General features: G+C 41.1%; 1 protein-coding gene across 1 annotated transcript; it reads right to left on the minus strand.

Annotated features, from left to right (window-relative positions):
- Positions 1–492: 492 nt before the first annotated feature.
- LOC308669336 (cytochrome P450 2J2-like) lies at positions 493–26,703 on the minus strand (the record flags this gene model as incomplete). The annotated part of the gene is made up of 8 exons (XM_081329972.1): positions 493–733; positions 1,616–1,634; positions 5,934–6,075; positions 8,855–9,042; positions 11,447–11,588; positions 14,892–15,068; positions 17,211–17,371; positions 26,670–26,703. The coding sequence occupies 8 exons, from the start codon at positions 26,701–26,703 to the stop codon at positions 493–495; spliced, it is 1,104 nt and encodes a 367-aa protein (XP_081186098.1).
- Positions 26,704–26,979: the final 276 nt, after the last annotated feature.

Raw genomic sequence — 26,979 nt, forward strand, 5'->3', positions numbered from 1 at the left:
GAAAAGTTGAATGCAGCTGCTGGCAGGAAGGGACCATGAGGAGCAGCCAGGATTGGAGAAGCAGAAGTCAACACTGCCAAAGAGGAGGAAGGAAAGGAAAAATGGGGATCTTTAAATAGTCATGTCCACTTTTCCCCCCTTTTTTTCTATTTTTTGCAACAACTGGTTGCAGATATCCACATGTGTATGCTTGTCAGGTTTGGAAGCCTCCGTTTAAGTCTGTGCGTGTGCACAGACATAGGCTGACTCCTCCTTGTCTCCTGCCCTTGCTGCCTCTGTGCCACTCAAAGCCATCCTGCAGTGGTTTCAATCAGTCCCAATTGGCCCCTTCATTGATAAGCATCCCCATGGAAGTCAGTGGAGGTCCGTGGTGCCTCGAAAGGCCAGCCGTGGTGCCTCCAAGTCTGTTGGTTTTACTGGCGAGCCACTGCCTCCTGCAGCTCCACATTGCCTTCTTCCACTCTGAACCATGGCCCACAAGGATTCCTCTCCTCACAGCTGCCACGCTGGTTCATCTCTCACCCTGTTGGTGCTGTGAGCTGTGAGCTGCGGGGATGCCTCACCCTGGCGGCATTGGAGGCCTGCCTCCACTGGCTCCTCTGTGCTCTGGCTGTGCCGATGATGTTGGAGCTTCACTGAGCTGCTTATCGACTCTGGTGGCATCCCGGAGCTGGCCCGGCGTCGGCCAATGGGCCGTGGTCCATACAGTCCACTCATCGGGCCACCCGGCTTCCTGGCAGCACATCCCGCAGGGGAGGTCTGCTAGGGAGGCAGTGGTCCGGCATTGTTTTCCCCCTGTGTGTGTGTGTATGTTGGACAAGCAGGGAATGGCTGGTAGAGGTAGCGGCAGTCCAGCATTGTTTCCCCCCCTTGTGCGTGTATGTGTCAGACCCGCAGGGAATGGCTGGTAGAGGCGACGGCAGTCCAGTGTTTGTGTCTCTCTATGTGTTGAGCCCCGTGGTCCCGACACACACACAGCAGGGGGGGGAATGCCGGACCGCCGCCTCCCTACCAGCCATTCCCTGTGGGTCTGACACACATACACACACACATGGGGGGGGAAACAACCTGGACTGCCGCCACCTCTACCAGCCATTCCCTGTGGGTCTGACACACGCACGCACGAGTAGGAGAAACAACGCCGGACCCCAGTGTTCAGTTTTCTCCAGCTGGGAGACCCTGAAAAGGGTTGGAAGTCACTGTGTAGGGGCGATGAGCAAGGAGAGGACCACTGCTTGATTGTGGCAGAGTGGCAGCCCTTCTGCTTGATCCGGGGCAGTTCTTCAAACTGACGGGGTAAAGATCAGCCATAGCAATATGGCCTGTCACTCAGCTGCTGACAGCCGAAGTCAAACTTACTAGCAAGCACACTGAAAGCAACACAGATGAAGCTGGGTGAGATTTTATCTTTTTCTCTACCCTAAGTACTTTCCTGTAAAAGCTCCTTGAAGTACTATACCCCTGTGAGGAGAGAGAGAAGGGAATTTCTACCCCACCCTCCAAGAATAGCGGTGTCTGACTACCCAGGGGAAGTAAGCTTCAAAAAGAACAATTTTAATCAAATTGGATTTATATGCCTTTGAAACTTGGGGACCTTAAAGTGTCCTATTCTTACTGTAAATTCTTGTTATTATCTGCAAAAAAGAAATAAAATTAGAAAAGAAACCAGAAAAATTTGGGATTTAAAAAACCTTAAATGGTACTAGTGACATCTTGTGGTGAAGCCTGGTATGGCAATTTGTTATTTCCTAAAAAGAGACTTCCCCTTCATGGATTACTGCCTTGTTGTGGTGAAGGGGCTTCCATAATTCAATAAAGCTGTGAGCTATGCCGTGCAGGGCCACCCAAGACGGACAGGTCATAGTAGAGAGTTCTGACAAAACGTGATCCACTGGAGAAGGAAATGGCAAACCACTCCAGTATTTTTGCCATGAAAACCCCATGGACAGTACCAAAAGGCAAAAAGATATGATGCTAGAAGATGAGCCCCTCAGGTAGGAAGGCGTTCAATATGCTACTGGGGAAGAGCAGAGGGCTAGTACTAGTAGCGCCAGAAAGAATGAAGCGACTGGGCCAAAGCCGAAAGGACGCTCAGCTGTGGATGTGTCTGGTGATGAAAGGAAAGTCTGATGCTGTAAAGATTTTTTCTCCATAGGAACCTGGAATGAATATCCATGAATCAAGGAAAGCTGGACATGGTCAAACAAGAGATGACAAGACTGAACATCGACATCCTAGGAATCAGTGAACTAAAATAGACAGGAATGGGTGAATTTAATTCAGATGACCATCCGGTATACTACTGTGAATCCCACAGAAGAAATGGAGTAGCCTTCATAGTAAATAAAAGAGTAGGAAAAGCAATACTGGGATACAATCCCCAAAATGACAGAATGATCTCAGTTCGAATCCAAGGCAAACCATTCAATATCACAGTAGTCCAAGTCTATGCCCCAACCACCACTGCTGAAGAGAATGAAATTGACCATTTTATGAAGCCCTACAGCACCTTGTAGAACTAGCACCAAAAAATGATGTCCTTATCATCATGGGGGATTGGAATGCTAAAGTAGGAAGCCAAAAGATAACTGGAATAACAGGCAAGTTTGGCCTTGGAGTACAAAATGAAGCAGGGCACAGGCTGATAGAATTTTGTCAAGAAAATATGATGGTGATAGCAAACACTCTTTTCCAACAACCCAAGAGACGGCTCTACATATGGACATCACCAGATGGTCAACACAAAAATCAGATTGACTATGTGCTCTGCAGCCAAAGATGGAGAACCTCTATACAGTCAGTAAAAACAAGACCAGGAGCTGACTGTGGCTCAGACCACGAGCTTCTCATTGCAAAATTTAGGCTTAAACTGAAGAAAGTAGGGAAAAGTACTAGGCCACTCAGGTGTGAACTAAATCATATGCCTGACCAATATACAGTAGAGGTGACAAATAGATTTAAGGAATTAGATCTGATAGACAGAGTGCCTGAAGAATTATGGATGGAGGTTCGCAACATTGTACAAGAGGTAGCAACTAAAACCATCCCAAAGAAAAAGAAATGCAAGAAAGTGAAATGGTTGTCTGAGGAAGCTTTGCAAATAGCTGAGGAAAGGAGGGAAGCGAAAGGCAAAGGAGAAAAAGAAAGATACACCCAATTGAATGCAGAATTCCAGAGAATAGCTATAAGAGATAAGAATGCCTTCTTAAATGAACAGTGCAAAGAAATAGAAGAAAACAATAGAATAGGGAGGACCACAGATCTCTTCAAGAAAATTGGAGAGATGAAGGGAACATTTCATGCAAAAATGGGCATGATAAAGGACCAAAATATCAGGAACCTAACAGAGGCAGAGGCTAAAGCATTTGATTGTGTGGATCACAACACATTTTGACAAGTCCTTAAAGAGATGGGACTACCAGACCATGTTATTTGTCTCTTGGGAAACCTATATGTGGGTCAAGAAGCAAGAATGAGAACTGGACACGGAACCACTGATTGGTTCAAAATTGGGAAAGGAGTCCGGCAAGGCTGTATACTGTCACCCTGCCTGTTTAACTTATATGCAGAGCACATCATGAGAAAGGCAGGGCTAGATGAATCAAAAGTTGGAATTAAGATTGCCGGAAGAAATATCAACAACCTAAGATATGCAGATGATACCACTCTAATGGCAGAAAGTGAAGAGGAACTAAAGAGCCTCTTGTTGCAAGTGAAGAAGGAGAGTGCAAAACTTGGGTTGAAACTAAACATTAAGAAAACCAAGATCATGGCATCTGGCCCTCTCAATTTCTAGCAAATAGATGGGGAAGAAATGGAGGCAGTGACAGTTTTTATTTTCCTGGGCTTCAAGATCACTGCAGATGGGGACTGCAGCCAAGAAATTAAAAGATGCTTGCTCCTGGGGAGGAAAGCCATGGCAAATCTAGACAGCACACTAAAAAGCAGAGACATCACCCTGTCAACAAAAGTGCATATAGTCAAGGCCATGGTCTTCCCAGTTGCAATGTGAAAGTTGGACCATAAGAAAGGCTGAGCGCCAAAGAATTGAGGAATTTGAACTGTGGTGCTGGAGAAGACTCCTGCAAGTCCCTTGGACTGCAAGGCGATCAAACCGGTTAGTCCTAGAGGAGATCAACCCTGACTGCTCTTTAGAACGCCAGATCCTGAAGTTGAAACTCAAATACTTTGGCCACCTAATGAGAAGGAAGGACTCACTGGAGAAGAGCCTAATGCTGGGAAAGGTTGAGGGCAAGAGAAGAAGGGGACGACAGAGAATGAGGTGGCTTGATGGAGTCACTGAAGGATCCCATCTTATATGTGTGATTTGAGCTGCTTCCTCTAATTCTTTCTCAAGTCTTTCCTCTGACTCAACCCATTGTCCTCTTCTAAATCATTGTCTTTGGATATCAGATACCACCAGCCCTTGATTCAGGATGGTGAGGTCTGATAGTGGTGACTGCGGTACATCAGATGCTCCTTCCCCAACTGTAGAAAATATACAAGGAAGCCCTCATTCCTGATCAACTTACCCTTTTCTCTCTTTTCTTCAAGCTGGGACCATTTTTTAAACAAAAATAGAGAGGAAGCATACAGTCCCAGGCCACTGCATAATGATCCTTTGGACCCTCTATGGATGTATTTCTGCTCTTTTTTAACCCTGCCTCTTTTTTAACCCTAGGTGAGGGTGGAGGATCCATAAGATAAGGAGTACTGGGGCCTCATTCCTTGGAGGGCCTCTCTGGGACTTTTGTCTCATCTTAGGAAAAATAAGAATTACTAACCTCAAGATTTGACTCACTGACTGGAGCTAATATAGCTGTGTGCATTCTTGAGGTTTACTCAGGTTAATCAAACACCAGGAGAATTGCATCACTAAATGTTTCTTTCGGTTTTCATGCTACGCTGTTCTCCCCTCCCCCATTGATCCAGTTATGTATAGTGGAAAAGAAGCTTCTTAATTTTCCTTCCCCCAAATCCCCAGTAGATATAGACCAGAGCTTTTCAACCAGTGGTACTGGTACCACCTGTGGTACATTGTGGTACACGACCATTCTAGAAAAGTAGTGGGGGAGGGGAATGAGCTGCACGGGTGGCAGCACCACACAAGCCTGAGTGAGAGATGGTTGGAGCTGCAGGGCTATCAGGGCTCAGCGGAAGAACCAGAATCAGCATTACTTTGGGGCTGTCAGGGCTCAGCGGAAGCACCAGGATCAGCGCTTCTTCAGGGCTGTTAAGGCTCAGTGGAAGTGCCAGGATCAGCACCAGGCTCCAGCTGGAGCTCGACACTGATCCTGGTGCTTCTGGTAAGCCCAGAAGAAGTGCCGATCAGGTGGAATGTTGCAGCATCTCCAGGGTCCTGTGATTTACATTCAGATGCTTGGCAACTGATTCATATTTATGATGGTCACAGTGCTGCAGGGTCATGTGAAGTGACCAAACCCTGCTGCAACCACCCAGAAGACAGGGGGAATAAAAACAAAACACCCCCCCACCCCACCCCTGCTTCCAATCCTCAACAGAAGTGCTCACAACAATGAAAACCTCAGACAGGAAGAAGAGTGCCGCCAGGCGGGCAGGCAGGTGTCTTGCTTGGCTGTGGCTTGCGGGGCACTTTTTTCAGTGCCATTATAATTTCGAACAGTCACTAAGTGAACTATTGTAAGTCAAGAACTACCTGTACTTCATAACTTTTTTCCTTTTTTTTGGTCATCAAGTTTTTGACATTTTGCTAGGAGACTGGTGGTACTCGGATGTTGCCATATCCTAAAAGTGGCACAATGGGTGAAAAGGTTGAAAAGCTCTGATATAGACTAAATGTTATTTTGCCCTTTAATCTGCGCACTTTCAAATGCAATCTCTTTCCTTACAAGCAAAAGAAATCTAAACATCATTTTTTCTTTTTACGAAAGAGAAAGAAACCTACATATTACCTGCTCCAAATGGCATAAATGCTTCTTTAGTGACAAAATGTCCTTCTTTGTCCAGAAAATGGTTGGGGTTGAATTTTTCAGGCGTCTCCCATTGTTCAGGATCAAGGAGACAAGAACGCAGGTCTGGTAATATCATAGCTCCCTAAAATGAAGAAAGAGAGAAATGGAAGCATCTAGACCAGGGGCACCCAACCTTTGGGGCACTAGGGACTGGTTCTGCGGAGAGAGGTTTTTCCATGGACCGGAGGGGTGGGGTGGGGTTTCGCATGCTGCCTGCATCCCGCGGATGGGGCTTTGCTTGTTTGAGTGGCCCTGTTTCTGACATGCCGTGGACTGGTGCTGGTCCATGGGCCAGGGTTGGGGACCCCTGAACTAGACCATCTCATTTGTTTTTGGATATTCTATTTGTTTTCCTTGCACGTTTCAGGTATATATTTAGGTATATTCAGGTAGTCAGTTTTTTGTAGTGGTTAAGGTGGTAGCCTGGAAAAACCAGGAGACGATGAGTTCTAGTCCCAGTTTAGGCAAGAAAGCTGGCTGGATGACCCTCTATCAACCCAAACCATCTCACAGGGTTGTTGTTGTGGAAAAAACAGGAGGAAAGAATATTAGGTATGTTTGTTGCCTTGAGTTACTTATAATAAAGGTGGGATAAAAATCCAACCTAATATTAATAAAATACTTCAAGCACTACCTGTGCTTCATCTGCAGGCTACTTCTGCAACCTCCCTTTTATTTCTTAATTTGTAGCCTGCATTTATTATTTTTAGAAATAACTAATCTGTCTTTTTGCTTTGACTCCCATCTCTTCTCTTCATGGAAGCAGCTGAGAGGCAAATGGGGACTATGAACAAGCCAGGTTATCCTTCATTGTGATCATTCGTTTCTGAAAGTCTTGTGTGGTAGTGCTAATTTTCCCAATGAAAGCCACTAACGCAAAGTCTACTTGAGTTACAACCTAGAGAGAAGCCCAGCGTATAGCAAATACAAGGGGTCATTTATGCATACGTGTCAAAAGGAAAGTGAGCCAACACAGTTGTAGAAGCAGGAAGCATTGATGGTTTGATACAACAGTGAAAGAAGTGAACAGCAAGCAGACAGCATAAGTTTAAAAAGTAATCCTCATTCACACCTAGACATCAGCTAGGAATAATAATCAGAAGGGGAAACCGAGTCCCAGACAATGATTTCCACCATGAATGCTGCTCTATATTACCAAGAGGGATGTGAATCACTAAATCATGTATATGAAAAAAACTGCAAAGGAGAAGACTTAAGCATTTAATAAAAATAAGCATTAGAGGACAGACTGCTTAAAAAATTCTTAAGGCAGGGGTGTCAAACTGCCAGCCTGTGGGCCGGACATGTCATCTGGAAGCTGTGCCCACCCCATTGCCAGCAATGGCGAAAATGGTGATACGTTGTGCGACATCACGTGACATCGCGAGTTTGACATGTCTGCCTTAAGGTCTCTTCCTAGTCTAAATAGCAACTGTTCACTATAAAAGATCAGCAGAAAGGCAGGTAAGTGTGGTATGTTTGTCTATGAAAATAAAGCAGCCTGAAGTAGCCTAAAACAGGCAGAATGATATTCTCCAGTGGTAGGGCTCACAAGGTGTAAGTTGGAGAACAGTAGAAGGATGTGTAGTAGTAGTGGGGGAGAGTGGAGTAGTGAGTAGTGAGTGCTGGCCTTTGAGTGTTTGTGTGTTTGTTGCCTAGGTCTTATTTTGTTGGGTTGACTCATTTCTGTTATGGAGTCCACTGAGTTGGGTATACTTAAAAGAACCAAGATAATAAGGCATCAGAACTTCTCAGGTGAGCTACTGGAAGAAAGTTTTGGGTTGGAAGTTGGCCTAGTGCAGGGGTCAGCAACCTGAAACAGCGAAAGAGCCACTCGGAACCGGTTCCCTCACAAAAGGAAAAACTGGGAACCGCAAAAAATGTGTGCACATGCACGTACATGCGCACATGTGCAGAACAGGGTTTGACTGAAGAGTGGAGCCAAGGCGAGATATGCACCTACCCTGCATATTTGAATTGATTGGGTGAACTTTTTTACTCCCACTTTTTTTTTGGACTGCACATGGCAGAGGACTGGGAGCTGCAGGAGACGGCTGAAATGAAAGCATGCGGCTCCGGAGCTGCGGGTTGCAGACCTGTGGCCTAGTGTGATAAGCCGGAAGTCTGACAAAACCAGCATTCATACATTCTTCCTTGAAAGACATGCTTAGCATAGCAGCAAGTGGATCACTTTGATTTAAACACTGCATTCCAACAAAGTTTTAGTAAAGAGTGGAAGTTGAACAGGGCATCCATATAGAAATCCAGCTCTTAAAAGAAAATTAGGGGGCTGGAGGCTAAAATGTATTATGTATGATGAACAGTGGCAGAACTGGGTGTGTCTAGTCCAGGAGTAGGCAACTTGGCTCTTTTATGACTCGTGGACTTCAACTCCCAGAATTCCTGAGCCAGCATGGCTCAGTATCTCCATTTCTCCTCAGCATGGCTGGCTCAGGAATTCTGGGAGTTGAAGTCCACAAGTCATAAAAGAGCCAAGGTTGCCTATCCCTGGTCTAGTCTAACAAAGAGAAGGACTAGATACGACATGATAGCAGTCTTTCAATATTTGAGAGACTGTCAACCTCTTCTTCTAAGCATCCAATGGCAGGACAAGAAACTTATCAAAGACAGATTCAACCAAGAACTAAGAAATGTCCTGACAGTGAGAACAATTGATTGGTGAAATTATTGTTTTCACTGGTGATTGTGGGTGATCCATCAGATTTTTAAGAAGAGATTGGATAGTCATTTATCCGGAATGATATAGGGTCACATGCCCGAGGAGGAGAATTGGAACAGAAGACCTCTAATGTCCCTTCCAACTCTGTTATTCTGCACTTGGAATTCAGAAAGATTCACACCTTGGGAATGAGAAATCCATTGAGGTAAACATCCTTCACACATCTTCTTGGTAGTCCAAATAATGTGATGAATTTGCTTCGTATAATCTCATGAATCACAGCATTGGTGTAGGGCAGATTCTTCCGATCTCCATAACAGATGGAATGAGATGGATCCAAAACTGTTTCTATCTCCTTGAAGACCTTGTCTGAGAAAAAGGGTAAAGTAACTTTTATTGAACTTATAAATTATCTCAGAAAATAAGTAAGATGAATGTGGAGAGATACTTTTCCACCTGAATTATTTCATGTGGCTGCCCTTAAAGAGATTTTGAATAGTAAGTCAGCTGGAGTATAAAATTCTGAGAACAGGAAAGGATGATTAGCACTCATTGATGGAAGTGAAAATAATTGTGTGAAAACTACTACCACCACCACCACCTAGCAGTCCGTTCTCTGGATTGGCTGCCTCCCAGAGATCTGGCTGTATCTCACTCTGTGGAAGGCTCTAAATAATTTGGTTTTTAACCTCTAGTGAAGTTTTTGTGTGTGTGTTTGCAGACCTTACATGGTGCCATTCCTTCAGTCCTTCATGAAAACAGCAATACAAGCATGTTTGAGATCCTGGGTTGTTTCTCTTTTAGATTTCTTTTTCTTGTTCAAGACAGTATATTGTGCTTACTGCCCCTTTAAAAATAGGGTATTGAAAGAGCTGCTTCTGTGCTAGATCACTGCATCCAGCATAACTAATCTATTCAAATTCAGTTATCTGTATCAGGGATTATTTCTCCTGTAAGTCCTGGACTTTGTAGGTAAATTGGAGAAAGAAAAGAAATTGCAGAAATGAGGGTTCCATTCTTCCTTGCAGTCACAACAGCACACACAATATGTGATAAGCCTAGGGAGCAGATGCAAGAGGCTAAATACAGGGGTCTATGAGAATTTGCCATGGCCATCTTGCCACAGCCAACTCGCTGTGGGGCAACTCGCCATGGCCAATTTGCAACAGGACAAGTCACTGGGGGACAAGAGTTACCTTAATATCAAAGAAATGGTGGAATAGAATTATTAAAGAATGTAAAAGCAGCGACAAAATGCAATGTGAATGACAAAAATTAATCTTTTTTTAATTTATTTTAAATAATTGAATTGTTCAATTGTTCAACAGCAAGTTGTCCCACGGTGAGTTAGCTATGGTGAATTGTCCCATGGCGGGTTGGCTGTGGAGAGTTGTCCCATTCCAAACTGCAACCATTGCTCACTGTGGCTTCCGCTCCATAAAAACTGTGACTTTAGGAAGTGTTAAAGCTGAGAAGATGAGCCAAAGAATGCTGGGAAGTTCCTATTTCTAGGGATCCCCTATTATTTCCTACATCTGTTGGAAGATTGTTTGAATATCAGCCTTGGAGGATCTCATCTATGATCCAAATCAGTCAAGCAGTGCACATGTTTTCCCATCTGGAATATTGTGTTCACTTCTGTGTACCGCAAAATACTACTTTTATAATGCCTTGGTTTAGATCACACTTGAAATATTGCATGCAGTTTTGGTCCCCACAATGTAAAAAAGGTGTTGAGACTCTCAAAAGAGTACACAGAAGAGCAACAAAGATGGAGGCTAAAACATATAAAGAACATTTGCTGGAATTCAGTATGCCTAGTTTAGTGAAAAGAAGGACTATGGGTGATATGATAGAAGTGTTCCAATAGCTAAGGGTTTGCCATGAAGAAAAGGGAGTGTCAACGGTGCTAACATCGGATGTTCTTGCTTTGACAATATATGAAGCTGCAATCATTTTCGCGTTAACCTGCATGTTACTTTGAGAATTAGAATTAGATGATGCTGGGAGTGGGGAGAGGAAGAATGTGTGTGTGGATTAGTTAGACATAACAAGATTGCAGTAGAGTATTCTTCAAGGTTGTTTGAAATAAGAGATGATAAGGAATGGCAGGTTAGAAATCTAAAGTGAAGGTTTGCATTTTAAAATAAGTGGAGAATGTGATCTATGATGGTCAATAGGAGGAGGGAATTGTCCTTTGATACTGTGTGTTCAGGGGAGGAGGGGAATTCAGATTTTGGCTTCCACCATGTATGTGCCAATGTCATTTTATTTGAATAAAGGATCTTTAAGGTAAACAATCCCTCAAAGTTCTCTGAAAAGTAACATCTGCCGGAACCATGACAGGGAGTCAAGCTATTCTCCAAAGCACCTGAAGGTAGGACAAGAAGCAGTGGATGGAAACTAATCTAGGAGAGAAGCAACCCAGAACTAAGGAGAAACTTCCTGACAGTTAGAACAATTCATCAATGGAACAACTTGCCTCCAGAACTTGTGAAGGCTCCAACACTGTAAGTTTTCAAGAAGAGATTGGACAACCGTTTGTCTGAAATGGCATAGGATTTCCTGCCTGAGCAAGGGATAGACTAGAAGACCTCCAATGTCCCTTCCAACACTTATTCTGAGAAGGCAACCATTTCTCGAGGTTGAATAGAACCCTGAAATTGGATAAGGAACTATCTATACACCCTGGAATATACATATATTAATATTCTGTCTAGCGTGACATTGTAGAGGAATTGCACTTCCCACTAAATTTCTACTTTATTGTCACCTTGGATATCTGGATGAGTTGCCATTAGCAGCAATGCCCATTGCAGAACACTACTAGTTGTGTCTGTCCCAGCAAAAAATATGTCACCAAGGAAATGAGCCAAGTTGTCTTCATCATAGGTAGAATTTGGATCATCCTTGCTCTAAAGTTAACAGAGAGAAAAGTGAAATGTCATTTTCACGTTATTATTATTATTATTATTATTATTATTATTATTATTATTATTATTATTATTATTATTATTATTATTATTATTATTATAAAACTTTTATTCATGAAACATGAAACTCAGTCAATTGAATACTCAAATTGACTGGCACTAATGGTTGACACGGGTTGCTGCCAGCATCCTAGGTATCAACCAGGTATCTCCTTAAAATGTAAGATGTTCCGAGTAGCTCAGTTTTTTGTAGCTTTGCTGGAGTTATTGTAGGAAGCTGCAATTTCTTGATGTATTTTGCAAGGTTTTTGGACATAGTTCCCAGTGCCCCGATGACAGTGCAGTTTCAATGGCCAGGTCATGGTATTTTGTAATTTTTTCCAGTTCTTTTTCTTTGACTCTGGCATCTCCTGGTACAGCGATATCAATCAACTGTATGCTTCGGTTCTCTACAACTGCGATATCTGGTGTGTTGTGTTCCAAATGGCAATCTGTCTGTATTCAGAAGTCCCACAAGATCTTCACCCTCTCATTCTCAACAACTTTTTCCATCCTATGTTCCCACGACTTTTTGGACACAGGCAAGTTGTATTTTTTACACAATGCCCAGTGGATTAGTTTAACAACTCGGTCATGTCTAGCTTTGTAATCAGTTTGTGCGATTTTGCTGCACTCACATATTAAATATGAAACAGTTTCAACTTTGTCGTTGCAAAGTCAGCAATTTGGATTGTCAGTAGATTTTTGTATATTTGTTTTCATGGCATTAGATAATAATAATAATAATAATAATAATAATAATAATAATAATAATAATAATAATAATAATAATAATAATAATAATAATAATAGTGCTTGTTCTTGAGCAGCCAGTATTAAGCCTTCCGTTTCTTTCTTGATGGTTCCCCATCTTAAGCCATGCCCACGTCAAGTTGTTATCACATTTTCCTTCAATGTTTTTCAAATGTTGTCCATGCAAAGCTTTGGTTTTCCATCTATTTAATCTATCATCCAGCCATTTTTCCTTATATTCTGCCTTAGTTTCTGTTATTTTGATAATGCTCTCTGTTTTCACAGCCTGCAGGAATTTTTCTGTACTTTGATTCAGATAGTCATTCAAACTTCGTTTTTCTTCTTCTACAGTTTGGTGGATTTGCAGTAGCCCTCTGCTGCCTATTCTTCTTGGCAGGTACAATCTGTCAATGTCACTTTGTGGATGTAGAGCATGCTGCATGTTCAATAGTTTACGCGTTTTCTGGTATAGGTGTTGCAATTTGGCCAATGTCCAGTTTATAATCCCAGCTGGGTAGCGTATCACTGGGACTCTCCATGTATTAATGGCTTTAATTATATTTCCACCATTCAGCTTTGATTTTAGTATTTTGCAGACTCTTCTGATGTATTCCTTTTGTGTTGATTCTTTGACTTTTCCATTCAAGATGTTATCTGCTTCCAAAATGCCTAGATATTTGTAACCATCATCCTTTGCTAGTGCTTTCATAATACTTCCATTTCCTAGTTCTGTTCCTTCTATTTTTCCCATTTTTCCTCATTGCATGGATAATATAGCACATTTTCTATGTCCAAAGTCCATTCTGATGACGCTGCAAAACAGTTGAACTGCATTGAGTATTGATTCAAGTTCAATGTGGCTTTTCGTATACAGTTTTAAGTCATCCATGTATAGTAGATGGTTTCTGTAGATGTGGTATCCCAGTTTTGTGTTTCTTAATAATATTATCAATGGAATTAATGCAATGTTGAACAGTAGTGGTGAAAGTGAGTCCCCTTGGAAGATTCCTCATCTGATGTTGATTTCACCAATGTTGTCCCCATTTGCTGTTAGAACTGTTTTCCATTTTTCCATATTTGCTTTCAAAAATGTACAGACGTTTTTGCTAATTCCAAAGTTTTCCAAACATGCATTAATTCAACTGTGGGGTAATGAGTCAATTGCTTTTTTGTAATCAATGCACGCCATATTTAAATTTTTTTTAATTTGTTTTGCATTTTTAAGTATCATTTTGTCAATGAACAGCTGATATTTTGTTCCTCTTGATTTTTTATAATTTCCTTTTTGTTCTGCTGGATACAAGTTGTTTTCCATCAGATGATAGAATAATGAATTTGACGGTATTCTTGTAAAAAGTTTGAACGTTGTTGGCAGATAAGTAATTGGGCGGTAGTTGCTTGGTTCTGTGCTCTTTTCAGGGTCTTTCATTATCAAGTATGTTCGACCAGCCATTAACCATTCTTCACTTGTGGCATTTTGAAGCATTTTATCAAACTGAGTGGCCATGTGGTGATGGAGAATGGTGAGGTGTTTCAACCAGTATCCATGCAGCTCATCCAGGCCAGGTACACTCCAGTTCTTGACCTTCTTTACTTCTTTTGCAACCATATCAGTGGTTATTACAATACTCTCCATTTTGTTTTTTGTTGCTTGTTTTTGGATATCTTTGATCCAGGAGGCAGTTTTATTATGTTCCACTAGGTTTTCCCACAGTTCTTTCCAAAATTTTAAGGTTTTTTTCTTTCATGGTAGAACAGTAGTTTGGACTTTATTTTCATGAAGTGAGCGATAGAAGAGGTGTGGTTTCTTCTGAACTGGACGTTTTCACAATATTGTTTTATTCATCCTCCATATCTTTCAATTTTCTTTGCTGTTGCTATTACACACTATTTTAGGTTTTCCATGATTTCTGTTATTGTTTTTTCCTCCAGGTTATATTTTTTTGTATAAACTATTTTTCATCTTTTCATTCTTTAGTGAGACTTCTCCTGGACTGTTCGGAGAGACCGCCATCTCTCCTAAGTCCCTGGGATTTTCTTCCTTTATTCCACCCCTTCAGGGTGGGTTCTGGCCCCTTAGGGTCCCCAACAAAAAGAAATTTCAGCTGAAGGATTTGGCATTTCAAATCTTCCAGCTGTTTCGCTGAAGAACAGGAACCGGAAGCCTATTATTATTATTATTATTATTATTATTATTATTATTATTATTATTATTATTATTATTATTATTATTATTATTATTATTATTATTATTATTATTATTATTCAGTGTTGCACTGAACTAAGCCAGACATTCTTTAATAAAAGGAAATCACAATCTCAGATGCCCTTGCCCTGAATGTACTGCTGCTGTTTTTTATTTTTAGTTATATGATTCAGCAGGGGCTCAGCTACTTTTCTCCTCTGCCCTCCCCTTTCTTAACTCACAGATTGTAACTCTTCCCAGCAGCCTCTGGTCAGTTGAAATGCAAGTTGAGGACTACCTGTACTTACTTTCTCCATTTGAAGCAAATAATAATCAATGAAATCTTGTGGTTCATGCCGGTTTTGGTATTCTTTATGATGTGTGATCTCCTTCTTTATAATAGCAAGCATATTCTCCCCAGCAGACAAGGCTTTCTGTTGAGGCCCTGGGAGATAGTGCATGATAAATGGAAAAATTTCATATACCTATAAAAAAAAAATGAATCCTGTTACAAGACAGCAGGACACATGAACCATAAATCAATTTCTATAAATTACAATTTCAGCCTCATGATCTGTCACCATATCTGATATTGAACAAATTTCTTTGATTCTAATTGCATGAAATTTTGACTATAGGAAGAAACAGACAATCCCTGATAGACATATATTCAGTTGCTTGATTTTTAACAAAAGTCAACAACTGAGTGCACAAAAGTGTAGAATTTCTAACCTAGGCTAGGTTTTTAAATACATAATTTATTTTATTTTAATAATATTTCTATACCGCCCTTCTCCCGCAGGACTCAGGGCGGTGAACAGGGCAAGAATAAAAATACAAATTACAAAAGTTAAAACTAAATTAAATAAATGCCCACATACTAAAATAGATATTTAAAACCTAATAAATAGCCCCCGATCCCCCCATCAGGCCAGGCCAGCTTGTTCAAAAAAGTATGTTTTTAGCTCGCGGCGAAAGGAGCGAAGGTCGGGCGCCGTCCGGAGCTCAACCGGGAGCTGATTCCATAGCTCCGGGGCGCCCACAGAGAAGGATCTCCCCCTGGGGGCCACCAGTCGACATTCTCTGACTGGTGGCACCCTGAGGAGGCCCTCTCTGTGGGAACGCACAGGGCGGAGGGAAGTCGATGCCGGCAGCAGGTGTTCCCTCAGGTACTCCGGCCCCCTGCCATGGAGGGCTTTGAATACCATTACTAATACCTTGAATCTCACCCGGAAGGCAACCGGTAACCAATGCAGCTCACGGAGCAGAGGTGTAACGTGGGAGTATCGGGAGACTCCCAACACAACTCTCGCGGCTGCATTCTGTACCAGTTGGAGCTTCCGGGTGGTCCTCAAGGGCAGCCCCATGTAGAGAGCGTTGCAGTAGTCAAGTCGAGAGGTCACGAGCGCATGAGTGACCGTGCATAAATCATCCTGGCTTAGATAGGGCCGCAACTGGCGCACCAGGCGAACCTGGGCGAAAGCCCCCCTAGTCACAGCTCCTATATGGTCTTCCAGGGTGAGCCGTGAATCTAGGAGGACTCCCAAGTTGCGAGCCCTATCTACGGGGGGTAATAATTCACCCCCCATAGTAAGAGGTGGAATGTCCGAATAAACCCGGGATGAAGGTATGCAAAGCCACTCGGTCTTGTCGGGGTTGAGTTGAAGTCTGTTCCTCCCCATCCAGACCCGAACCGCCTCCAGGCAACGGGACATCACGTTGAGGGCATCACTGGGGTGGTTTGGGGTCGAAAGGAAAAGTTGGGTATCATCAGCATACTGATGATACCCAACTCCAAAACCACGAATGATCTCACCCAGCGGTTTCATATAGATGTTGAACAGGAGAGGCGAGAGGACCGACCCCTGAGGAACTCCACAAATGAGAGACCTCGCGGTCGACCTCTGCCCTCCTGCCAACACCGACTGCGAACGTCCCTGGAGATAGGAGGAGAACCACTGTAAAACCGTGCCTCCCACTCCCAATCCCCTGAGACGCCGCAGCAAGATACCATGGTCGATGGTATCGAAAGCCGCTGAGAGGTCTAACAGGACCAGAACAGAGGAATGCCCCCTGTCCCGAGCCCTCCAGAGATCATTCACCAGCGCGACCAATGCCGTCTCCGTGCTGTACCCGGGCCTGAAACCCGATTGGTACGGGTCTAGATAATCCGCTTCATCCAGGACCAGAGGGAGCTGATGTGCCACCACACTCTCAACAACCTTCGCAAGAAAGCGAAGGTTGGAGACAGGACGAAAGTTGTTCAATACAGCTGGGTCCAAGACAGGCTTCTTGAGGAGAGGCCTCACCACCGCCTCTTTCAAGACGGCGGGGAAGCTACCCTCACTCAAAGAAGCCGACCCAACAGTCTAATTTATATTCCCAAAATATTTGGGGAAGTAAAGTGCCTGCCACCTTGCAATATTATGTGCTGTCAGTGGTCCTCATGTGCATTCCAAATTATTCAACTTTAAGCTTAGTGATCAGATAGCTTATATATTCCAATTTGGGAATGAAAAATAAAATAATTCAGTGAAATTACAATTCTGGTAATTCCCATGGCTCCATTGTTCTGGATAATTCTGCATCACTCAGAAAAGAAGTAGAGCAGTGACCACAATACTCACGATGTGGGAAAAGCTTGTTAAAAATTTTGAAATAATATCTATGGATTCCAGCAACTCCAGAAACTCCTTGTCTTCACTGGAAAAACAATGTCCAAAAACTATAGCACAGATCACATTGCCCACAAAATGTGTAATGTACACTGAGGGGTCAAATGGCTGTCCTGATAACAGAAAACTTTCATTAATATTCACATTAATTCTGACTCTCTTGTTAGTAATAAAAGCAATTTGTCTTATAGAGCTTATTGAAAATAAATAATGCTAGGAGTAAAAAGTTAGTGAGCCTAAGTAATGTCCAGTAGAAAATCAAACAGATTGCATTCAGTAGAAGTTCAAACAGATTCCTGACAAAACTAACACAACCTTTTCTCCTGAAAGGTAGAGTAGGAACTAGAGGGACAGACATTCTGAACTTAATTCTCACTCTAATTCTCACTCTTAATTCTCATCTCTAGCAGAGATGAAATGTTAGAAGGTGTTGAAGTTATAGGAACCTTGTAGGGGTGGTGGTAACCATGCAATATTGGAATTCAACATTACACAAGCTCAAGCAATAGAGAAAAGTCAAACCAAAGTCTTGGACTTCAAGAGAGCTGATTTCAATAAATTTAGAACTTGAGGAGGATTCTATGGATGAGAATCCTCAAGGGGAAAACTGTTAGGGAATTGTTGTGCAGAGGTCTCCTTGTGCTACCAAAAAGTTGCACAGACAAGGAAGGGTACTGAGAGCAGTAAGAGTCACACAGTAACCACAAGAGTACACTGAGTTGTGAAAGCAAAAAATACTTTACTTTTGAGGTGGTGTAAAGAACAAAAATGCATGGTCAAAAATAAAACAGTCCAGGTCATACACAATAGTAACAGTCCAAGGAGTAATCCAAAATACAAAGTCTTCTTACCGATCCAGAGGTCAATACACAGTTGTACAGGTTTATCACAGTAGTAAACCAACAGTACAGCAAAACAGAGCAAAAACAGCAATAGTAGAGAGCACTGAATTCAGAGAGAGAGAAGCTACATTCCTAGCTTCCTTTTATATGGGCATGAGAACACTTACACATCCATTGGCCAATTAACATCTTAAAGTCACATTATCATGGTTAATATATTTTCAACCCAACATTGTAGGCTATCACCCAACATTGTAGGCTATCACCATATGCCTAACATTCTCCCCTTTGGGTGGAATAATATATAACCCTTTACAATCTTATGCCAATTCTTTCACAACTATTATTATGTTTCACAGCACTTTGGACTTTCATAAAATGGTCTGCAATATTTACATCAGATGGGCAATACTCTAGCTGTATTAATTTATCCTTTACACATAGTCTTACATTTAAATAACGAAGATCAGTATGTTTAGATCTTGTTCTGACTGCAGCATTATTTGCCATCTTTATCGCAGCTTGATTGTCCTCATATACAATAAATGGATCTTTTACAGTTAAACCCATATCCAACAATAATTGTTTGTACACTAGCAGTTCTGTACATAACACTGATAGACATGAAAATTCAGCCTCCATTGTAGACAGGCTAATGTGTTTTTGCCTGATGGACTTCCATCCAATTAAAGTCACCCAACATTACAGCCAATCCTGAAGTTGATTTACGAGTGCTTGTCTCTGAGTCAAAACTCGCATCTGCATATGCTGTGAGGATTAACTCACGATTTGGCTCTAGATATAACGAGTAGTGAATAGTCTGCTTCAAATACCTCAATACTCATTTAGCTGCTTGCCAGTGTCTAACAGTTGGTTCATTATTGTATCTGGCCAATTGGTTTACACAGTAGGAAATGTCAGGTCTAGTCCAATTGCTCAGATACATAAGACTACCTATTAAAGATTGGTACATAGTCTTATCAAATACAGGACTCTCAACATAAGTGTCCTTGAAATCCATAGCCATTGGAGTTTTTGCTGGTTTACATAGTTCCATATTGTATCTCTTTAATAACTGAGATATTTTACTGGGTTGCGAAACCTTAAAACCCCTATTCGTTTTTACAATATCTAACCCCAAATAGTGGCTTATTTCTCCAAGGTTCCTAATAGTAAATTTGTTTTGCAATCTTGAAATGATGTCCTTAGCTTCTAGCTCAGTTTTTGTTATGATTGCAATATCATCTGTGAATAATAGAAGAAAAGATAACACTCCGTTGTGTTCTCTTCTAAACAAACAAGGATCAGCATCACTGGCTACAAAACCTATCGCATGCAACTCATTGACTATACATTTATTCCACTCATAACCAGATTGTTTTAATCCATAAAGGCTTTTCCTTAACTTCCAACAATCATGGTCTCTATTATTAGTCAATCCTGGTGGTATTCTTAAATAAATAGTATGTTGCAATGGAGCATGTAAATATGCAGTTTCAACATCTACATGGTTAACCATATATTGGGTTTTAGCCACCCACACTACAACTGCTCTTAAAGTAGTTGCCCTCAGACTGGGTGCAAATACCTCATCATAATCCTCAGTAGTTTGGGCAAAACCTTGTGCAACCAAACGTGCCTTATGGGTTACAGTTCCATCTACTCCCTTCTTTATTTTATAAACCCATTTACATCCTATAGCTTGCTCACCAGGTGGCAGTTTTGCTTTCTCATAGACCTTAAGATCCTGCAAAGACTTCAACTCCCTGTTCATTGCAGCTTTCCATGATGCCTGTTCCTTTTCAGGATACATCCTGATCTCATCGTAGTTAGAAGGCTCTAAATTAACTTGGCATATTACACTGGCTTCATAGCAATCAGGTGGACGTCTGATGCGTGTTGAATGCCTAGGTAGTACAGAACTTTGAATTTCTGACTCATCTCCTTCCTCTGATTCATCTTTTATCTCCCCTATCTCCTCTTCATCTTTTATAATTACAGGAGATGTCTTATCATTACTAACTATGTCATCAGAGAGGTCCTCAAACACTAGAGGATCTGTGTTAACAGTTTCTTGTTCTAATCTATCCCAACCAATGTGCTCAAGGAATTTGGCACTTGCACTATTATATACATTGGTTGTGCCTTGTTCCCAGAAACGATAGGATCTATGATTAGCTTCATAACCTACAAAGTATAATTGCCTAGCCCTATGTTGGCCTTTACTCCTGAGTTGTGCAGGAATATGGACCCATGCTGGGGTGCCAAACGTGTGCAGATAATCAAGGTTTGGTTTTCTACCATGCCATAGCGTATATGTTATTTTACCAGTAGAAGTATTAACCACTATATTCAGAATATGGTTTGCACATTTTGCTGCCTCCCCCCACAGTCTATCTGTTAAGCCAGAATCTTTTAACATAGTTCTTATCATGGCTTGTAACATTTGCCCACATCTCTCAACAAATGCATTATGTTGAGGCCTATAAGGGGCTGAACGTTTATCCTCAATGCCAGCTGATTCTAGCATATCAACAAAGTGTTTGTTTATAAATTCAGTGCCATTATCAGTAATTATGCACTGAACTTTTCTCTTTGTTTTCCTCTCGACAAACTTGAGCCAATTTGTGAATTGTTGCAAAGTGTCTGCCTTTGACTTAAGCAGATAACAAAATCCATATCGAGAGTAGTGGTCAAGGATACTCAAAATATAACATGCTCCTCCTAAACTTGGTTTCATGGGTCCTATTAGATCTGCAAATGCAACTTCCAAAGGGACAGTGGTCTTGAAACCATTTAACCTGTTTGCAGGAGTTGCCTTACTCTTTTCCTGATTATAGGCATTGCAATTCAGGTATTTACTACATGGCTTCAGTTTAATTCCTTGTACTAACTCAACTGTTTTACGTAGTGAGTTAAAGTTTATATGCCCTAACCGCCTATGCAATAAATGTATACACTCATCATGTGGCTTCTTGTTCTCACATATAGAGTTGGCTTTAACTGTACTAACTGGGTTACTAGTGAGAACAAATAAACCATTTTTTAGAGTAGCAGTTACACAGACCCCATTCCTCTCTATAGTGCATTGCTCCCCTCTGAATGTTACCACACACCCAACTTTAACCAATTCCCTTACAGATAACAGGTTGAATCTTAGTTTAGGTATATATAACATAGGTAACTGTTTATCAATGTATGGACAATAGGAATTACCTTCACCAGAGGCCTTCATCTTCCAACCATTGGCCAGTGAAACATGTTGGTTGCTGTTTTTCATGTTAACAAACCCCTCTTTCACTTTGGTGATGCATTGTGAAGCCCCACTATCAACAACCCACAATTCATTATTTCTGGATGTTGGTTCACCAGAAACAGCCAAACCAATGCCCTTCTTTGCCTTCCCACCGCTATTTACATTCTGTTTTCTTTCCTTTCTAAAGAATTTGGCTATATGCCCTCTAGCCCCACAAGAATAACATTTCTTGATGTTGTAAGCAGTGGTGAATGGCTGCTCCTCTCGTGGTTGTGTCTCTCTCAGCTGGTCTCTGTCACACCTTCTTCTGGACTCTTCCAGCAGTCTTCCAGTAATGTTAGTCAATGTCAGTTCCTCTCTTGTCAGGACTTCCAAAGAAGAAACATACTCGTCATAACTTTCATCCAAAGAGGATAAGACAATGTAGACCTGATGCAACTCTGAAAAAATCAGCTCCTTTTCATGAAGCTCTTGAAAAGTTGCCTTCATGTAGTTTAAATGGGTCAACATATCTCCATTCTTCTGCAGACGAATTCTAAACAGCTTACGTGTAAGGTGTATATGTGTACCCACACTGTCGCGAACATAAAGCCTTCGCAAAATGTTCCAACACTTAGCAGCAGACTCCTCACCACAAATATAGACAAGCTGCTGGTCATTCAGTGTTAGTCCAATAATGCAAAGTGCCTTTTCATTGCTACGTTTAAAGTCGTCTATCTTTTTTGCATCATCTTCGTCATCTGGATCCCAAGAAGTAGTATCAGGTGGGTTATTTACTACAGTCCAGAGTCCTTCCTTGCGCAAAAACAAGCAACATTTTGTGGACCAGGAAACATAGTTTGTCCCATCCAACCGGGTTATCCAGGAGATGCCTGACAACTGTTCTTGTGCCATTGTACACCAAATAGCTAACACAAACTCAGCTATGTTACTGTGTGTACTAACTCTCAGTACAGGGCTGGGCCCATAACCAGTGTTAGGGAATTGTTGTGCAGATGTCTCCTTGTGCTACCAAAAAGTTGCACAGACAAGGAAGGGTACTGAGAGCAATAAGAGTCACACAGTAACCACAAGAGTACACTGAGTTGTGAAAGCAAAAAATACTTTACTTTTGAGGTGGTGTAAAGAACAAAAATGCACGGTCAAAAATAAAACAGTCCAGGTCATACACAATAGTAACAGTCCAAGGAGTAATCCAAAATACAAAGTCTTCTTACCGGTCCAGAGGTCAATACACAGTTGTACAGGTTTATCACAGTAGTAAACCAACAGTACAGCAAAACAGAGCAAAAACAGTAATAGTAGAGAGCACTGAATTCAGAGAGAGAGAAGCTACATTCCTAGCTTCCTTTTATATGGCCATGAGAACACTTACACATCCATTGGCCAATTAACATCTTAAAGTCACATTATCATGGTTAATATATTTTCAACCCAACATTGTAGGCTATCACCATATGCCTAACCCAAGAAGCTTGGAAAACTTTGAAAAGTGAGATTATAAAATCCCAATCTAGCCCAATTAAAATGAAGCAGAAAAATAAGAGATTTTAAAATAAACCAGCATGGCTGCAGAAAAAATTCTCTGATAAACTGAAAGACAAAAAAGACAAGTATAAACTGTGTATATAATGAAGGCAGAATATCAGCAAATAGCCCAGACTTGCACAGATGAAATCAGGAAAGCTAAGGCCCAAAATGAACTAAGGCTTGCTACAAAAGGGAAAAAAGCTGCTTTCAATATGTCAAAAAGCAAGAAAAAAAAGTCAGTGAAATGATCGGTCCACTAATCGGAGTAAATGGAAAGAAGGTTGATGAACAGTGGGGAGAAAACTACTTAACATTTTTTTTGCATCCATCTTTATACAAAAAGAAAAAAACCTCACCAACCTATTAAAAATACTGTAAAATGTAGATTAGAAGTACGTCAAAATAAGCAAGAAAATGGTAAGAGAACACCTATCCACTCTAGATGAGTTCAAATCACCAGGACCAGATGGAACCAGAGGAATGCTGTGGATATAATTTACTTGGACTACAGTAAGGCATTTGATAAAGTTGACCACAAGCTACTACTACATAAGCTAGAAAAATGTGGGTTGGGCTGCTAGAAGGACACAAGGTATCAAGTCTGGATCCAAAGATTCAAGGAATGGCCAAGCTTCTGACCCCTTTTATCTGTGAAAGTCCTTGCTTTGTTGATGCAGAAGTCTGGTAGCTAATTTTGCATTTTTTTAAAGTCTGGTACCTGTTGATGGGATTTTCACTGAAACATTAAAAAGCAGGAACCTAAGGCTTGATTTGGCTGAGAACCACACTCAATGTGTAGCCCTTAGTGTAAGTACATCTACATGGTTGGGGGAGTGTACACTAGGGTACCCCAAGGCTCTGTCTTAGGCCCAGTACTCTTCAATATCTTCATCAATGACTTAGACAGGGGGATACAAGGGGAACTCATCAAATTTGCAGATGACACCAAGCTGTCAGAACTAGCGCTTACTCCAGAAGATAGGCTCAAGATGCAGGAGGATCTTGAAAGATTTGAAACACTGGGCCCTATCTAACAAAATGGAATTCAATGTAGAGAAAAGTAAGGTTTTACATTTAAGCAAGAAAAACCAAATGCACAAGGATAGAATAGGTGGTACCTGGCTCTACAACTAAAACTACTAAACTACTAAAAGCTACTAAAAATGCCAATATCACTTGAGGTTATCAGATACCTGTCAAGTTTGCAATGTATGGGCTTTTCAAGTGGCTCTGAGGCATTGTTTACCTTAAAAGTCCTTTATTAGCCTAATACACTGGCAAATGCTTGCTCGAAGGAAGCTGGAATCTGAAATCTCCGCCCCTTGCACAATATATTAAAACACAAATCTCCACCTTTCTAATTTTGTCATTAATCATATTCTCCAATTAATTTAAAGAATCTCTTTCCCTTCTGTTAGAAAACCCGCCAAGGCCGTATCTTCTTTAGTTAGAGAGATGGCCTTGAAAGTGCATTCCTACTCATCCCTCCTCCCAACCTTAAACTAATCTTCTAAAGCAATACACAAGTTTAACATATGAAACGGCTACTTCTTCACCTCTTGTCAAGCAATAACATTTGATGTTAGCAGCATTGACAATACCTTTTTTATTTCCAAAGTCTTCCAAAAATCTCTCAACCTCAGCTTGTATTTGGGTTTCCAGGCCTTTTTTCCCCAGGCCTAACTTCCTCATGGTAACAACACTCTGCCGCCTTTGCTGTAACCACAAGTGACCATTTGAAAATACAATACCTGAATAATCAAAGATTAAAAGGAAAGAATAGCTCACACCAATACAAAAAAAATTGTTTGTGTTTTAGAAAATAGCTCTAATTTCTGTTCCAGTATTTAAGAATGCATAAGTGAGATCAGCGACATATAACTTTAATAAGTAAATAAATAAGAATTCAATCCCTGCCTACCTAGTTTTGACACTCAACTGCAGCATATACTTTGGAAAATGGAAATGGGGGAAAATAAGATCTCACTGTTAAAAAATGGAAAATTTGGATTCTTAATAACTTAGAAAATTTTGATTTATATAGAGAGGACAACACTAAAGAATTCCTTTTGATTATGCCAAAAATTTCCATGCCTTTTTGTCTTCATAGATGGGCTAGTACAATCCCCTATCCTAACTTTTTTCAGTTTGGAGGATTCAAGTTTTTCAGATTTCATAGAGTCATTATAATCAACTTTGTATGATACCTTTTATAACCTAAAGGAACACCCAAAATTGGCCATATATTTTTCATGTTTCTCTTCAACTTCTGTAATATTCAATGTCTTTATCTAAAACCTGAGTGTAGATACATGGATTTGTACAGGCTAACTCTGGAGAATATACACAAAGTTGGACAAAACTTACCCCTTTTTTTGGTGATAGTCGAAATGAATGGTGTAACCGGGCGATCAACAAAGGCTTCTGCATGTTCAGTTAATGCTTCTTTCACTGTCTGGTATCCAGAGAAGACTATAATATAATAATTTCCACCCCACAGAGAATAAACGTTCCCATATTGCTTCGCCAGCTGCAATTGGTACAAAGTAGAAAAGATAAATCTTCCACATTATTATGCACAATTGCAGGTTAATATGCGACCTTCTCTTCCAGTTTCCTGTTTCTTGCCTTTTCATCTTCCTGTATTTTTCTTCCTCCAACTCAGTAAATTCCGTTACAGCCTTGTGAGGTACACAAGAAATGTACATGTTGTAATTTTCCATTTTTGCTTAAAGGAATAGGCATATAGAGGTAGTTAGCTAAGGTATTTTTTAGGAAAGGAAATGTAGTAAGCTGAAGGAATAGAGAGGAACTAGCAGTTTGAAAGCATGTAAAAATGCAAGTAGAAAAATAGGGACCACTACGGTGGGAAGGTAACAGTGTTCTGTGTGCCTTTGGCGTCTAGTCATGCCGGCCAGATGACCACGGAGATGTCCTCGGACAAGTGCTGGCTCTTCGGCTTTGAAACAGACATGAGCACAGGCCCCTAGAGTTGGAAACGACTAGCACGCATGTGTGGGGGAACCTTTACATTTACCTTTTATATACACTGACTCAAAGCATATTTTTAGAATAGTGCACACTATTGTGGAATAGCATATAGATTATGAATATTGTTCAATTAATATAAGGTTTATTCTTTATAAAAATTGCCTAGAGTTAGTACTTTAAAGTGTAACTATGAACCAAAGTACAGCTGTGTTTAACCAAAGCATGAACTCTGTTACACACATAGCTTCTAGATGAAAAGCAGGTATTCTTATAGATAAAGAAGGGAAGACATACAGTAAACCCTTTATAACTGCAATTATCCAGTTTGGGTAGCAGTTCACCTTGAACATAAGCTACACCTTTAGCAGGATGTTACAGATCATGCCACAGACAAGCAAGGGAAGATAAGGCAGGAACAAAAGGGGCTTTTGATTTAACAATTGAAGGGATTGGTAATTGTAATGGTTGCTAGGTGATGAGAAAGCATGTGACCAATTTAAACCTATCAACTGGACAGGGTATTAAAACCTATGCAGAAATTGATTCAGTGTGGCCCTTTATTGGTATATAGAAGGGTACACCAGCTTTTGCAAAATCATCATCATCATCATCATCATCATCATCATCATCATCATCATCAACATCCCGTGGCTGGGCCTGGACGGCTATCGGGTGTCTTCCCTATGGTTATAGAATTACCGGTCTTCAGATTGGTAGTGGTTTAGCCACCGTGAACCAACCCAGGCACTTCCCATCACCAATGATGAGAAGAAATAAAAAAAAAATCCATACCAGATCGGTTGTCGCCCGGGTCAACAAGGACCATGTCAGATGCTATGGCTCCTGAACATCTGTCAAAAAATGGGCCACAGGGCTCAGTTGTTACTGCTGGGGAACAAAAGCATACAACTGTAAAGCAACTGGAACAAAAGCGCAAAACCTGGACAACTGAAGAAAATTGAGAAATCATCCAATGCTACTACCAGGCAGAACCAACAGCCAGGGGATTTCAAAAAAGAATGATGCAACTGTGGAAGGAAAAGCACCCAGAAAGTGACATAACCAAACAACCAGTGCTTTTTTTGTAAAAGAGAAAGGTGCC

This window comes from Vipera berus, assembly GCF_964194415.1.
Source record: "Vipera berus genome assembly, chromosome: 5".
NCBI lineage: Eukaryota > Metazoa > Chordata > Lepidosauria > Squamata > Viperidae > Vipera > Vipera berus.